Raw genomic sequence first — 15134 nt, 5'->3', positions numbered from 1 at the left:
AATTCCCGAAGAAATTACCGGAGGAATTCCCGAAGGAAATCCCGAGGGAATTCCCATAAGAATTCCCGAAGGAATTTGTGGGGTTTGAGTAAGTTACCATCAGCGTGTGATTATATATTACCACCTCAGCGTGTCAATCGGTGAGCAGCAAGCCATGACTCGGCCTCTTCTCGTCCGATCTCGGTGGCGTGCACACGCACCGACAGAGAGCTGCTGTCATCGCATTTCGCTGCAGCCATTTGGAGCCCCACAGAATTTTCAGAAGAAATCCCGAGGGAATTCCCAGAGGAATTTCCGAAGGAATTCCCAGAGGAATTCCCGAAGGAATTCCCAGAGGAATTCCCGAAGGAATTCTCCAATGATTTCCCGAAGGATTTTCCGAATGAATTCCCGGAGAAACTCCAAAATGAATTTCCGGAGGAATTCCCGGAAGAATTCCCGAAGGAATTCCCGGAGGAATTCCCGAAGGGATTCTCGGAGGAATTCCCGTAGGATTTCCCAGAGGAATTCCCGAAGAAATTCCCGGAGGACTTCCCGAAGGAATTCTTGGAGCAATTCCCGAAGGAATTTATGGAGGAATTCCTGAAGAAATTCCCGGATGATTTCCCAGAGGAATTCCTGAAGGAATTTCCAGAGGAACTCCCGAAGGAATTCAAACAGGAATTAGCGAATGAATTTCCAGAGTAATTCCCGAAGGAATTCTCGAAGGAATTCCCGAAGGATTTTCCGAAGGAATTCCCGAAGAAACTCCCGAAGGAATTTCCGGAGGAATTCCCGGAAGAATTCCCAAAGGAATTCTCTGAGGAATTCCCGAAGGAATTCCCGGAGGAATTCCCGGAGGAATTCCCGAAGAAATTCCCGGAGAAATTTTCGAAGGAATTCCCGGAAGAATCCCCGGAGGAATTTCCGAAGAAATTCCCGGAGGAATTCGCGAAGGAATTCCCTGAGAAATTTCCGAAGGAAATCCCGGAGTAATTTCCGAAGGAATCCCCGGAGGAATTCTTGAAGGAATCCCCGGGGGAATTCCCGAAGGAATCCCCGGAATAATTCCCGAAGGAATCCCCGGAGGAATTCCCGAAGGAATTCTCGAAGGAATTGTTTTAGGAATTCCCAGTGAAAATCCCTAAGGAATTCCTAAAGGAACTCTAGGAGGAATCAAAAGAACTCTTAAGTCCTAAAAATTTAGAGGGGATTTCCGAAGGAATTCAAAAAGGAACTTGCGAAGAAATTTCCGGAAGAATCCCCGGAGGAATTTCCGAAGGAATTCAAAAAGGAACTCGCGAAGGAATTTCCGGAAGAATCCCCGGAGGAATCTACGGAAGAATTCCCGAAGGATTTTACCGAGGAATTCCCGGAGGAATATCCAACGTAATTCCCGAAGGAATTCACATAGAATAAACGAAGAAATTTGCATAGGAATTCATGAAGGCATTTCCGGAAGAATCCCCGGAGAATGCTCGAAGGAATTTGCGGAGGAATTTGCATAGGAATTTACTAAGGAGCTCCCGGAAGAATTCCAGAAGCAATTACAGAAGGAATTCCCGATGGAACTCTAGGAGAAATCGAAAGAACTCTTTTAAAAAATTATGAAGCCCTAAAAATTAGGAAATCCCGATAGATTTCTCGGAGGAATTACCGAAGGAATTCGCGTAGGAATTCACGAAGCAACTCGTGAATAAATTCTCAGAAGAATCCCAGAAGGATTTCCCGAAGCAATTCTCGGAGGAAATCCCGAAGGATCTCTAGGAGGAATCGAAAGAACTCGTTAACAAAATTTGGAAGCTCCAAAAATTTGAAATTCCTGAAAGATTTCCCGGAAGAATCTCCGGAGGAAATTCCGAAGGATCTGACGGAAGAATTCCCGAAGTCATTCCCGTAGGAATACCCAAAGGAATTGGAAGCTTTGAAGCTTTCTGGTACCGTCACAGTGGATGACATATTGGGGGGTGGAATGCTACAAGTTATCTCGTCCGATATGAATAATAGTTTAACTCAGTAATATTGGTGGTGCAAATACAAGTATGTCTTATGCACATGTTGCATCAAAGCTTCTTTCCTGATTCTTAGAATCGAAAGAAATCCTTGAAAAAATTGGGAAGCCCCGAAATTTTGAAATTCCCGAAGACTTCCCGAAGGATTTTACGGAGGAATACCAGAAAGAATTTCCAAGGGAATTGGAAAGTCGGATAGTATCGACTTGAAGCTTTCTGTTACCGACACGGCGGACCAAGTATTGGGGGCGGAATGCTATAAGTTATCTCGTTCGACATGAATGATCGTTTCGATCATCGTTTAACTCAGTAATATTGGTGGTGCAAATACAGTATATCCTATGCACATGTAGCACCAAAGCTTCTTTCCTGATTCTTAGCGAAAAAAATATCCTCTGTCCATCCATCCTCTGTCTCTGAGATCCGCATCCTATTTCCTACGCAGCGGATAAACAAACTGCATTTTCGCCGCGATGCGACGCCTCTTGGCCTTGAAACTATTCCCTTTCGCTTTCCCTTTCGTATATCCAGCTTCCGGCACTATTCCTTGGCTCGTACAACAGCTACTATTTTTTAATGATAATGGAACCATCTGTGGAAAATAAGTTGAGACCGAATTTTTCTGCGATTATACTTGTCAAACGTTTTCCGCTGCAACTCCGGACCACATCGAAGTCAAACGCCACATAAACATACCTCGAAACATACGTTTCCTTGTTTGTCCGTGTGGAACCGAACGATTAACGAATTAGTCATTTCCGCCCTAAGGTACCCACGACCAGCGTCTCGTCGATGCCGTATGAGTATGCGCAAGTCACTAATATGGTTGCTGGTGCAGAACTGAATCCTAAAAGTCCAGAAAAGAATTCAAATTTAATGTCCCAATCCTACCTTAATTTTCTTTATTTGTGTAAATACTTACTTGAAAAAATAAATCCGTTTTGCAGTATGCCACAATGCTTATTTTCCGGAAGAAAAAAATAACACTTTTCTGCGAAGACAGCATGAAAGCAATGTTGTTTCTGTTTCCAGCTGTCATTACCAAACGCGAGAAGAAAAATAAAAAAGCAACATTCGAGTTTATGTAATATGCTTTCTGAGGGGAAACATAACTAACATTATCTAACAAGAATCTAACCTCTCACACTTTGGTTGCTGGGTTAACTCGGTCATTTTAAGAGCTTTCAAAGCTTTCAAAGTTCGAACTTGACAGATTGCGTTTATTTATTTCTGATTTATTTTGATTTTGATCTTCATCGACACCCCATCATCATCAGTGTGGCGCTTGGCGAAATTTTGACCCAGTTCAGTTTATTCAGTCTCGGTTGAATTTCACGTGGAATATAAGATTTTTGTGAGTTGCACAAAGATTTGTCACTCAGTTTTAACTACTGAAATAAATAAACAGTTAGCAGTACTTTTTCTTCAACAAACTAACGACAAAAAGTGAAGCAGAATGTTACTTCTACGATCGCTGGCATCGATTGGATCAAAGGTCAACAGATCTGCAATTCGGAAGTCGGCCGTTATCTGTGCGGACAGCAATGGGATTAATAAATTTGCCGTACTTGGTCAAAGGTTTGTTTACTCTCCTAATCTGTTTGGGTTTTACGATATGAAAGTGATACCCATTACGTATTGATGTGAGTCATTTTATTACTTGTTACAGCATGTCGCAAATAACATACCTAAAAGGACAAAGCGATTTGGAGTGCACCGCGGGAACTATGAATGATGGTAAGCTATAAGCATAATGATGTCATGTGGTGTGGCTTGGAGTGCGAAGGGCAAATTCGAATGATTCATCATTCTTTAAATTTTGCTAGGCATTAAATAACAAATCTTGCTTAGATTATGTATAGCGATGCTACTATCCATAGCTTAGAATATTTTTATCCGCCAGAATTATCTAAATTTTTTTTATTACTTTCCTTAAAAGGGAACATTTACTTTTGACGAATTTGAGAGATAAAAGGAAGTACACGTGTGATGTGGAATTAGTCAAAGTTGATTGTGAATGGATAGTTGTTAGTCAATGAAATCTTATTGGAGGTAGATGAGCTTTGAGGGCAATACATTAGCATACTGCGAAATAGATTTACGCGGGAGATACATTGAGGGTGCGGCCAGAGTTGACGCGAAATGCGAAGCGAAGCGAAGCGTCCATACGATTTGACAGCTCCTTATTATTGATTGTTATTCCTTTGCGTGCAATTTTCGCGCGGCGTCGCGTAGACGCGTCTACTCTGGCAGGCACCTTAAGGGTCTTTCTTAGCCGTGCGGTAAGATGCGCGTCAACAAAGAAAGATAATACTGTAAGTGGCTGGGTCCATTTTCTGGTCCGTTCTAGGGATTTTTCGGATTGGATCAATATTTTTTTATTTGCTTTGAATTGTAGATCTTTTTTTAATTTATTATTTTATTATTTAGATCTTTTTTTTAAACGTTAGACATTAAAACGTTTTAATAGAGCTTACCTGATTCTCCAATAGAGAAAAAACCTCGTAATCTGAACAGGCTATAATCAGCTACCATTGCATGATAGGGTATCGGCAGATATTCCCGGACGGCTATTGTGATCATCTTGAGCCGCAATTGCATCTTTAAGTTCAATTGTAACTAGCAGGTATGACTTGTAATAGAGAAACACGGATTTAACACGGTTAGAAGTAGGTTGGTTAGGAATAACTTATTACTTGGTTGATATAGAACTGAATTAGCATGGGTGAAATTTTTCCTTTTTATACCCTTTGATTGTTTATTTGTTGCTATGGCTACCTTGACGACGACGCTTGGTTGTTTGTTGATATCATGACAACGACGCCCAAGTAACAATTTTCATGCTTGTTAGATTTATTTAATTCTTATAGCGGATTTATGACAGCAGTCACCATGGCTAGTTGCTCAGATTTATTAGCGATCCTATTGCTATCAATAAACCTCTAATAAATCTATTCGAAAAGCTTCAAACGTCAAATGCCGACTGGTCTTGTTAGCAGCTCTACGGTTGTAACGAAGAGCATAATAAGTCTAATTTTCAAAGCTCGATCAAAGCCATAATTTTGGGTCGTAATGTGGTCAAATGAAAACCCCAATAAGAATATTTACATTGCAAAGGGTATATAACGGTGTTTAATAAGAGCAACATTTTTCTGATCGAAATCTATGAAGGCCATATTGGAAATGGAGAACCATCCTCAAGTCAGTGAAATTTATCACTGGAATTTATTATTAGACGGTGTTTTCGCCGCAAAAAGACACGTTTTTGGTAAAGGATATAAAAAACAAACATATCTGGGTGTAATATAAATTAGTTTAGCCAAGATTTACGTTATTGGTATTATAATAATTTTAAATTCATTGCCCAAAACTATATTATTTTGCGGGCGCGTAGTGCTAATTCTCATTTTTGCACTAGCTTTCACCATTAAATCGAGCGCGCACCTCGTTTCCATGAAAGTACATTGGAGAAAAAACTTAAAAAAGTATTATTTTGTAGTCATCCTCATCATGATTTTCATCAACACTTTAGTTTGTTATTATTTGCTTGCAAGATTTTGTTTCTCTTTTTTCAAAGCAAATTTTTGACAGCTGCCGCAGCCAAATTCCCTTTTTTGCGGGCGGCTTGAAACGGATTTTTAAATAGTCTTATAAGAGGTTTATAGTGGTAATCTAGAGAGGGCCACTTGGACATATCTTACTCTTATAGTGGTCATCAGAAGGTAATCCTGTAGTAATGGGTTTTATTGTCAGTTCTTGTAATTCGATCTTGAAAACCATTTCTAGAGCGGAATAAAACTTGAAATGTTACTTGGGCGGTTAACGGTTAACTCTCAATCCGGCATTCCTAGGTTTGATGTCAGCAGTTGGAATTGGGTGGCTTCCAGAGGCATCGTGAACAGATCAGCCAGTTGATCACGAGGTCCAATGGATTCGATGTTCAGCGTACCATTCTTGACCAGATCCCGGATGAAGTGATGCTTCACGTCGATGTGTTTGGTCCTCTTGCTCTACAGGTTTTTGGCCTTGCACACACAGCTACGATTGTCCTCGAAAATGGTCACTGGGTTGGCAAGCATCATGCAGATCTTCCAAGACGCCGCTGATCCATATGGCCTCTGTCGCTGCGGCACTAAGCATGATGACCGTGCATTTCATACTTGCTACTCCGTGATCGACCAGAACAATCGCAATTGCACAGGGAACCAATGGATGGAAGCAATGGATGCTCTCCAACCTCAATGTGCACACAGTCCGAGAGCTCTAGTAGGGGCAGTAGGGGCAATATGAACATACGGGGCAATATGAGCCACCCTCATTTTGAGCTTATTGACAAGTTTTATCATGTAAAAGTTATATGATCTTTAAGAGGATGCTCCACATATGCATCAACGTGAAAACCGCATTAAAATTCAATTCAAACATGAAAATATACTTGAAAATGTAAATTTTCACTGCATAGGCAAAATTATTATAAGATTTCAAGTTTATAAATAAAGTTTTGACACAAAACTGATTAAAATACAGGTCAAAAATACACCACAATCAAAAGATATATTAAAATTGAATATTGTGCACACATGTTTATATTGATACAAATCTGAATTTATCATAAAACTTTTTTTTTTCCAAAACCAGTCTCTATGGGGCAATATGGGCATACCTGCATAGAACAAGATATCTGGCCTTAAAATGCGAATAAGTTCAAATTTCAGTATTCAAATACAAGAATATTATTTATCATATATGTAAGATTCATTACGGAAAAATTACAACAGCGCATTTCTGCGATAGAAACAGAAAAAATGACCATTGACCAATTGAAATGTGGCTGTTCAAACGGTGAAGAGTGGCAAATCAGTTCAGTCCGCTGTTGTGCAGTTTTTTTTATTTTATTTGGTATGAAATACTCACAACTGTTGTAGGAATATCATATTCTTCTATATTACGATACTTTTTTTGCCTAAATAAAGGTTTTGGAAGGGTGGCCCATACTGCCCCAAATGGTGGCTCATATTGCCCCGTATAGTCGGGAACACACATTGAAATCAATACATTTTCAAAAGTGCATTCCAATAATTTCCAAACGCATTTTTCGTCATTCATCGACGTAATATGAAAGGTAACATTCTCTAGTATAAGTCAATTACATTTGAACGATGCTTTTTTGAGCTTTTCAGCGCTTTTCGGAACGATTTCCTTAGGTGGCCCATATTGCCCTGATCACCCCTATTTTGGATAGTCGATAACGGCGCTGGCCACGTCCTCACAGTCATCGGGGATGGGAAGGAATTGCACTCGAGATTGCACTCGCCACGAGTTCCTGCGGAATTTTATTGGAATCTTGGGGTTAAGGTTTTATGGCAGAGGTTCGTCTTGGTTAACGGGTTGCCAATGTGATAGTTATGAAAGGGTGGTGTAGTATTCTAATTGGATGCCGAAACGAACTTTTTTTTCGCTCATTTCGATTTCTAACAGTTACCTGCTAGAACTAATCAAGTTGTAGGAATAGGGATAGAAGATGGAAACGGTATGAAAGCCCATGTCCAGTTCTAGCGATTGCTAGGACATGGGAAATATACACGTAAAAATTTTTAATGTTGTTTATTATTAATATTTCTAATACTTTTTTGCCAAAGCAGGCACTTAATGACATGGATAAGAAAAAACTTATACATCGCATTAGCCACATACATTCGGAAACTTATACTTTTCATTAACTTATGAATGTTATTAGCTTTTTGATATGGGACCATTCATTAGGTGGCATAATGAAGAGTATAAGTATTTTCGAATGGTTTTTTGCCATAACATATAAGGTTATTTTTTTACGTGTATGAAAAGATACAAAGTAGGAGGAATGGAACGGGCCTGGAATTGAACCCACGACCTTCTGCGTATGAGGCAGAGGCGGTAGCCATATGGGAAGATCCATAAAGTACGTCACGCAAAAATTGGCAATTTTCAACCCCCCCTCCCCCCTTCGTCACACTTTTTGTATTACACCTCTAAATTTTTCGTATGAGTCGTCACGCTGCTCGGAACCCCCCCTCCTCCCTAGGAGCGTGACGTACTTTGTGGATGGCCCCTATGACCACCAAGCCCGTCCTCTGTCGCTGCGGCACTAAGAGCGACATACTCCGCTTCGCTTGACGACAACTATACGGCGGATTGCTTTTTGCTGCTTCACGACATGGTGCACCCATACACTTTGAAGATAAACTGAATCCGCTTACCGACTTTCGGTCCTGAAGGTCGGCCGCCCAATCGGCGTCAGCAAAGCCGACGAGCGTTTCTGCTTCGCTGTTCTTTTGGTATTCGAGACAAAAGGTTTTTTGTCCCGCTTTATTATCGCACCACTCGTTTCAAGGCGTTCCAATGTACGGTCGACGAATCTTGCTGGAACCGCCCGAGGTACCCGACAGGGTAACAAACATCTGGCATGACACAAAGCATAATGTACATCAGGCTTCCAAGCAGCTCTCGATAGGGTTCAGCGGCATTAAGTCCACCACGTGGCAGTTGGAGGCCTTTCTACATATGAGTCCTGGTCGGATTGCACTCGCTCATCCCGAAACGATTCAGCACCTCCGTGATGCTAGACTCCTGCGACAGTCCAACGTTCCTTTGCTACGGTTATAGTCGATCCGCATACTAAGCAAATGCCGCAACTCGCCGCAGTCTGTCATTTCGAACACGGATGCCAGCTTCTTCTTGACGGTGTTTATGGAACTCAAGTTTTTTCCCGCAATCAGGAGATCATCGACATGCAGAATAATGTACACCTCATCGCCGTCTCGGCACCTGACGTACATACAGTAGTCCCTCTTCGATCGAACAAAGCCCAACTTCTCGATCTGGCTGGTGAACTTCTGGTTCCAACACCGCGGTGATTGCTTCAGCCCATACAGCGACTTCTGCAGCTTGCACACCGTCCCCGGTGCTGCCGTTTCACCGTCCGGGGCACTGATATAGATGGTTTCCTTCAGCTCGCCGTGAAGGAAAGCGGTCTTCACGTCCATCTGGTGGAAGAAGAATCTCTCGTGAACACCTACCGCCAGGATGATTCTGATTGTCGCTAGCTTGGCCACCGGAGCGTACGTTTCTTCGTAGTCCAGCACCGGTTTCTGCAGGAAACCTTTCGCACGGCACGTCCGTTCTCGTTCTCCTTGATCCGAAGGACCCACTTCGTTTTCAACGGATTCACGATGGCAGGACTGCAGCTCGTCTTAAATGGTTTTTAGCCACTCGCCACGGTCGTCTCGGTCCAAGACTTCCTGGTAGCTTTCAGGAACATCTAGTGTGGGGGAAAATGCGGCAGAGGTTGCTCGGAAACCAGTAAAATAATCAAGCAACTTACCCGGTAGCCTGCGCTCCCGTTCGCTGCGCCTCGACGACTCACCATGAGTATCGCGTCGGTATGTTGGCGAAGGGAGCGCGACGGTTTTTGGAATTTTCTTCATCTCCGACAGGCTCTGGAATCGCAGGCTCTTCTTTGTGCTTCCAGTGACTTCTTTTCCCCCCTCTTTCTCGTACGATGGTAGCACTACTAACGGTTTCTCATCTCTGCTTTCAAAAGCAAACGGAAAAAAGGTTTCGTCGAAACGGACATCACGAGCAATCACCACCTTCCTGCTTTTCTTGTTCCAGAGGCGGTATCCATTGGGAGCGTAGCCGATCATGACAACCTTCTGACTCTTGGCATTCAACTTTTTGCGGAGTTGGCTGGGGATCCACGTGTATGCCTTGCATCCAAACACGCGTAGCTTTGACAGATCCGGTTTGGATTCAACCCAACATTCCGCCGGTGTGGTACCCTCCGACAACGCTGCTGATGGCCTGCGTTTAATAAAATACACTGCTGTTAGGGCTGCTTCACACCACATTGACTTCGGCATCGATGAATCAATCAGCATGGTCCTCACTTTTTCCACTAGCGTCCGATTGAATCGCTCGGCCACGCCGTTCAGTTGAGGCGTATAAGCGACGATTGCTTCGACCTGAATGCCCTTCTTTTTGTAGAAGCCTTTCTGCACGGTCGAACCATACTCACGGCCGTGGTCCACGGTAAGCTTCGAGATGCGCAAACCGAAATGCGCGGTCATCAGTGCTTCATACTCCTGGAACTTGTCGTGCGTCTTGTCGTCGATAAACAATACAAAATATCTTGATTCGTCCTAAGCTGGTGGATCGATGGGGCCGCAAACGTCCGAGTGAATTTGCTCGAGGGGCCACTTCGCTCATTGACGAGTTCCATCGAACGGGTCCCGACCCTGTTTACCCTGGGCGCACGCATCGCAGAATTGATTCTGGCCTGGCTTGAAGTCGACACCAGTGGCCATCTTCTTTTGCACAATTTTGGCCATTCCTCCTTGGCTGAGATGCCCCAGGCGACGATGCTACAGCTTGTTTCGTTCCACCTGGCAAAGGTTAGCAGTTGAGCTACTCACCTTATTATCAAGCTCGTACAGTTTGCTCTATATCGGAGCGGTACCGATGATATTGCCATCCTTCTTTAGCACCGCTTTGCTTTTGAGGAACAGCACTTTAACGCCAGCAGTTGCCAGCTTTTTCACCGAGAGCAGGTTGTCGCGAAGGTCCGTGATGTACAGCAACTTTTGCATATCAAAGAGTACGCTGAGGTTGCTGTAACGTGCTGTAACCATTTATCTCCCCTCTTCCTTCGCCACCAGATCCGCTCCATCCTTGGCCACTTTTATGACCACCGGGCACGGCAGCCTTTCGACCGAATGGAAAAACGTTTTCTCGTTCACCAAATGGACACTTGCGCCCGAATCCAGCTTGTAATTGATGACGTCACCGTTTGACGTGGAAGGCTGGTCACGGTTTACCATAAAACTCACCCCTTTTTGGCTCATTGCAGTATGCACTTCATTGTCCTTCTTCATGTGGCCGATTTGGCCGCACTTGTGGCACTTGCCCTTGAATTTATCACCACGCTTGTGACGCTGATGGCCCACAAACGCCGCCGGCCTGTCCATGCGGTCCGCACGTTTTTACTTACGCGAGCAACCGTTGCTTGACTAAATCCAAATTGAGGTCCTCTTCCTTAATGTTTTCCAGCGTCGTTACAAGGGGATCGTACGAATCCGGTAAACTTAGGAACAGCTGGGATACGAGATCTCTGTCCTCTAGCTTCGCACCGACACCGACCGTTTTGAGTTGTCTTACCAAATCGTTGAACGCCAAAAGGTTGGACCGTATCGATGCTCCCCCCTTCATCCGTAGGCGACCAAGCTGTTTCCGCAGGAGCGTTTGAATGGCCACAGACTTCTTTGCGAAAACGTCGCTCAAGCTTGACCACATATCCTATGCGCTGCCTTTGTCCCGGACGACGTCCAGAACCGCATCCGCCAAGAATCCAACGATCATGATTTTCGCTTTTCGATCTTCATTGTCGAACTTCACCTCGTCCTCTTCCTCTTCTGGCAAATCTTCCGTCAGGGTCTGCAGTACGCCAGCTGAATCCAGGAACATCTTCACGCGAAAACTCCAGTTTTCAAAACCAGGTCCACCGGAACACTGGAAAATTCCGTGCGCAGTTTCCTTCGGGGTGCCCATAACCTCTTGTAGGTATCGCTTGTAGGAGAGAAACATGGATTTAACACGGTCAGGACTAGGTTTATTTGGAATAACTTATTACTTGGTAGATATAAAACTGAATTAGCATGGGTGAACATTTTCCGTTTTATACCCTTTGGTTGTTTATTTGTTGCTATGGCTGCCTTGACGACGACGCTCGGTTATTTGTTGATATCATGACAACGACGGTTAACGCGGGTTTTGGTAGTCCCGGGTTACTTTGTTTTTCACATGTTTTCAACATTGTTGATTCTAACCTTCTGAGACGAAACAATTAAAAAAAAGTATTTTTTCCAATCTCAAATTTTGAACGAAACATTCAACTTGAAGATATGATGTTTCATACTGGTAAAGGACTTTTGAAAAGCTTCATTTTGTACAATATAAGATAAATAAAGAACTTCTGCAAGTGTGCACTTCCCACCGATGTCGCTATCCTCAACCAAAATAAAAAAATCCAACCATACAGCCATTAAAAAACCTATCCTTGTCCTTCACGCAAAACCGAAAACAGCATTCTGTGAAGAGGTTGCGATGCCTGGCCCACTCTCCGCTATGTACGAATAGATTATGGAAATCATAAATCCTGAATCCATGCTGGTGACTTGACCCTGTGACCCTCTTGTGTATCATGGAAATAAAACTAATAACAATTTAAGTAAGCATTCTGAAAATATTTAATAACTCATTCTCCGTATTCCATTATTTGTCACTGTAACTATTCTAGTGAAGCAAGTTATCATCGAGAAGTTGGGTATCGAAGTGGGATACACCCCATTCGTAAGTACTCGCGAACATCTTACTCAGTATGCACCGAAATCTATGGATGAGCTGCCACCCAGGAGCATGCAAGATTCTTTCACTTCTGCTATCATACCCTTGACGAGTGATAAGATTCTGAAGGACAAATACGTCGGATTTATGGGGAGCGTTCGGTTAGGTCGCCTGATGGAGGACATGGACATGTTTGCCGGTGAGTTATTTCAGAGCGGATTCAATAAATAATATGTTGCTGCTTCTATATCGCATCTTCGACTATGTTCAGACTTAGAACTGCAAAACATATCATTCAAATTATCGATAGGCAAAATGTCATCCTATTAATATATTACAAGGCTTTGAGGTATTTCAACAAACATTTATGCATAGGTCAGTTTCTATTCGGCTATTTTTATGAGATTTCTCTTGCTTATAATTTGAATAATATGTCAGCAGCATGAACATATTATTAGTCACTTCTTTGCGGAAGTGAATTATATTGTATTATTTATTTATTTATCTAATATTTATTTACTTCTTTTCACAGTCTGGGTAGTGCACAAACACTTGTTGTTGCCAAAACTACCGGAAGGCATGGCTCTTCCGTACACATTTGTGACCGTTTTGGTGGATAAGATTGACTTCACTGATTTATCTCCGACGCATGATGCTGACATCCGTTTATCTGGGCACGTGAGCTGGGTGGGTCGAACGTCAATTGAAATCGTAGTATGGATGGAGCAAAAATTACACGGAAAATGGCGCAAGTTAACTCGAGCGCTGTTTTTAATGGCGGCTCGAGATGCAACTAATACGAAAGCTGCCCTAATCAACCCTCTCATTCCGGCCAACGATGAAGAGAAGGCCATATTCGACGGAGGAGAATGTAAGTTTTATACCATAAGTACTTCAGCCTAATATTTTCGATTCAATCTGTTCTTATTAATTGGCCTTATTAATTAATTTTCATCCATACTGTTCTCCTGTTTTATCTTAAATTATATCAACATTCCCAAAGACGCATTTTTTTATTCGATTCGGATAATAAAATACAATAAATCATTTGATCTTGGTTTCAAGTAATACTGAAAGTGGTTACCTCTGAAACATTTTTCCAATATCCATACGTAATACATGGTTACAGATATATTTATCGAATTATCTAATTGTTACATACGTCACGTAATGAATAATAACCATTGATATAATTGAGTTATGATTTTGCCTTTCTGATCGAGTAGAATCTCTCCAAAATTGAGAACATGGCGATAGAACCGGAGAAAAACATCCCTATCTTTATTATTTTCATATGTTTTTTGATGGATCATTTTTGTGTTTGTAATCTTCCTGCATTAATATTCCAGCTCGAAAAAAGCGACGAATCCAGCTGCAAAAAGAAGATCTTTTGAAAGCTGAACCGAACGACTTCGAACAAGGTCTGGTTCATGACCTGTTTGTCAAATCGATCGACACGAAGAGTCGTGCGTTTAACAAGCGAATTCTGCCCCCTGGGTATATATGGATGGAGGATGCTACTATGGCCAACATTGTTTTCTCCCACCCGGAGGATCGGAATGCCCACAACAAAGTTTTCGGCGGTTTCTTGATGCGCAATGCACTGGAGCTGAGCTGGGCTCTGGCCTACAACTTTGCCAAACGGAGACCCAAACTTGAGCATATATCTGACATTAGTTTTCACCATCCGGTCGATGTTTCTTCGATGTTAAACATGCAGGCTCATGTGATTTATACCGATCTACATTACATGGAGATTGTCGTGCTGGCAGATGTCTATGACGCTGTAACCGGGCAGCAAACTACCACCAACTCGTTCTATTATACCTATTCGGTGGCTGAACGATTGCCACTCATCATGCCCAAAACGTATCACGAAGCCATGTACTACATAGAAGGACGCAGGAAATTTCGATTCGCTATGGGCCTGGACACTCCGAAGAAACCAGCCGTAAGTAGTCAATAGCATCAGGATTGAAAATCCGAACATTCTGCAAGAGTGTGCAGCATATGCAGTCATATTGATATTAAATTATTAATACAGGTACTTATTTTTAAAGGTATTAGGTAGTCGTTCTATTAAGTTTTCAATGTATTGTTTCCATGTTTGTTTTTCTGTTATGATAATTCGACATATTATTAGCCTTTTGAAGCAGCAAATGATTAAAAAATATAACTATTTCTTGCCAATAACAAATAACCAGCAAAACTTTATTTGTTGGTCAGTTTATGTATCCGATCCGAACGTACCTTATAATTATAAACACGCAATGGTTGCGCAATGAAAAGCATATACCGAAAAAAAAAACGTAAATTGAGAATCAATGAGAGAATGTGCAAGTTGATTATCAAAAGCCGGTTCTTCAACTTCAGCATAATCAACGTTCGTAGCCCACACTCCGGAAGCACTGATGATTAGACTGGCCCAGGAAACAAAAAGTTGTCTAATTCCACGGGGCACCCCCCAGGATTGTGTCTTTGGGTGAGAAAATCAATATCTGAAAATTTCAGCTCAATCGCTTGTTGCATAAGCTGGCGCATTTGATTTGAAGTTTGTATGGAGATTTCAGCCAAAATGTATAGGAAAATACACCTCCGTCACTCATTCGATCTGGAAATTGGTTCTGATTGCTCGATTGACCTCAGAATTGCAAAAACGGCAGTTGGTATGCTACAGAACAATTTCACAGAACATTGTATGATGATTAAATGAACTTTTATATAGGTTTCGGCTGATGCGATTCGATCAAAAAACCAGCCGAAAAT

At 42.3% G+C, this 15134-nt stretch overlaps 1 protein-coding gene and 1 long non-coding RNA gene across 2 annotated transcripts; one reads left to right on the top strand and one right to left on the bottom strand.

Moving 5' to 3' along the window:
* Positions 1-1096: 1096 nt before the first annotated feature.
* Positions 1097-3025, bottom strand: LOC134223360 (uncharacterized). Its single transcript, XR_009982541.1, has 3 exons — positions 2914-3025; positions 2688-2838; positions 1097-2583 (listed from the first exon to the last, which is right to left on the bottom strand). It is a non-coding gene; the product is annotated as an uncharacterized LOC134223360 (long non-coding RNA).
* A 205-nt stretch (positions 3026-3230) lies between these two features.
* Positions 3231-14582, top strand: LOC134220100 (acyl-coenzyme A thioesterase 9, mitochondrial-like). Its single transcript, XM_062699080.1, has 5 exons — positions 3231-3569; positions 3661-3728; positions 12322-12567; positions 12901-13239; positions 13718-14582. Exons 1-5 carry the CDS (start codon positions 3448-3450, stop codon positions 14332-14334), a joined length of 1392 nt encoding a protein of 463 aa, XP_062555064.1. The 5' UTR covers positions 3231-3447; the 3' UTR covers positions 14335-14582.
* Positions 14583-15134: the final 552 nt, after the last annotated feature.

Source organism: Armigeres subalbatus, chromosome 3 (assembly GCF_024139115.2).
Source record: "Armigeres subalbatus isolate Guangzhou_Male chromosome 3, GZ_Asu_2, whole genome shotgun sequence".
In the NCBI taxonomy this organism is placed as follows: domain Eukaryota; kingdom Metazoa; phylum Arthropoda; class Insecta; order Diptera; family Culicidae; genus Armigeres; species Armigeres subalbatus.
The sequence above is the reverse complement of the archived record's forward strand: the minus strand, read 5'-3'. Positions and strand labels throughout refer to the sequence as shown.

Coding starts and splice junctions, on each gene's coding strand:
- LOC134220100 (XM_062699080.1), top strand. CDS start 3,448: ATGTTACTTCTACGATCGCTGGCATCGATTGGATCAAAGGTCAACAGA. Junction 3,729..12,321: donor CGCGGGAACTATGAATGATG/GTAAGCTATAAG, acceptor TAACTATTCTAG/TGAAGCAAGTTATCATCGAG. Junction 12,568..12,900: donor GGACATGGACATGTTTGCCG/GTGAGTTATTTC, acceptor TTCTTTTCACAG/TCTGGGTAGTGCACAAACAC.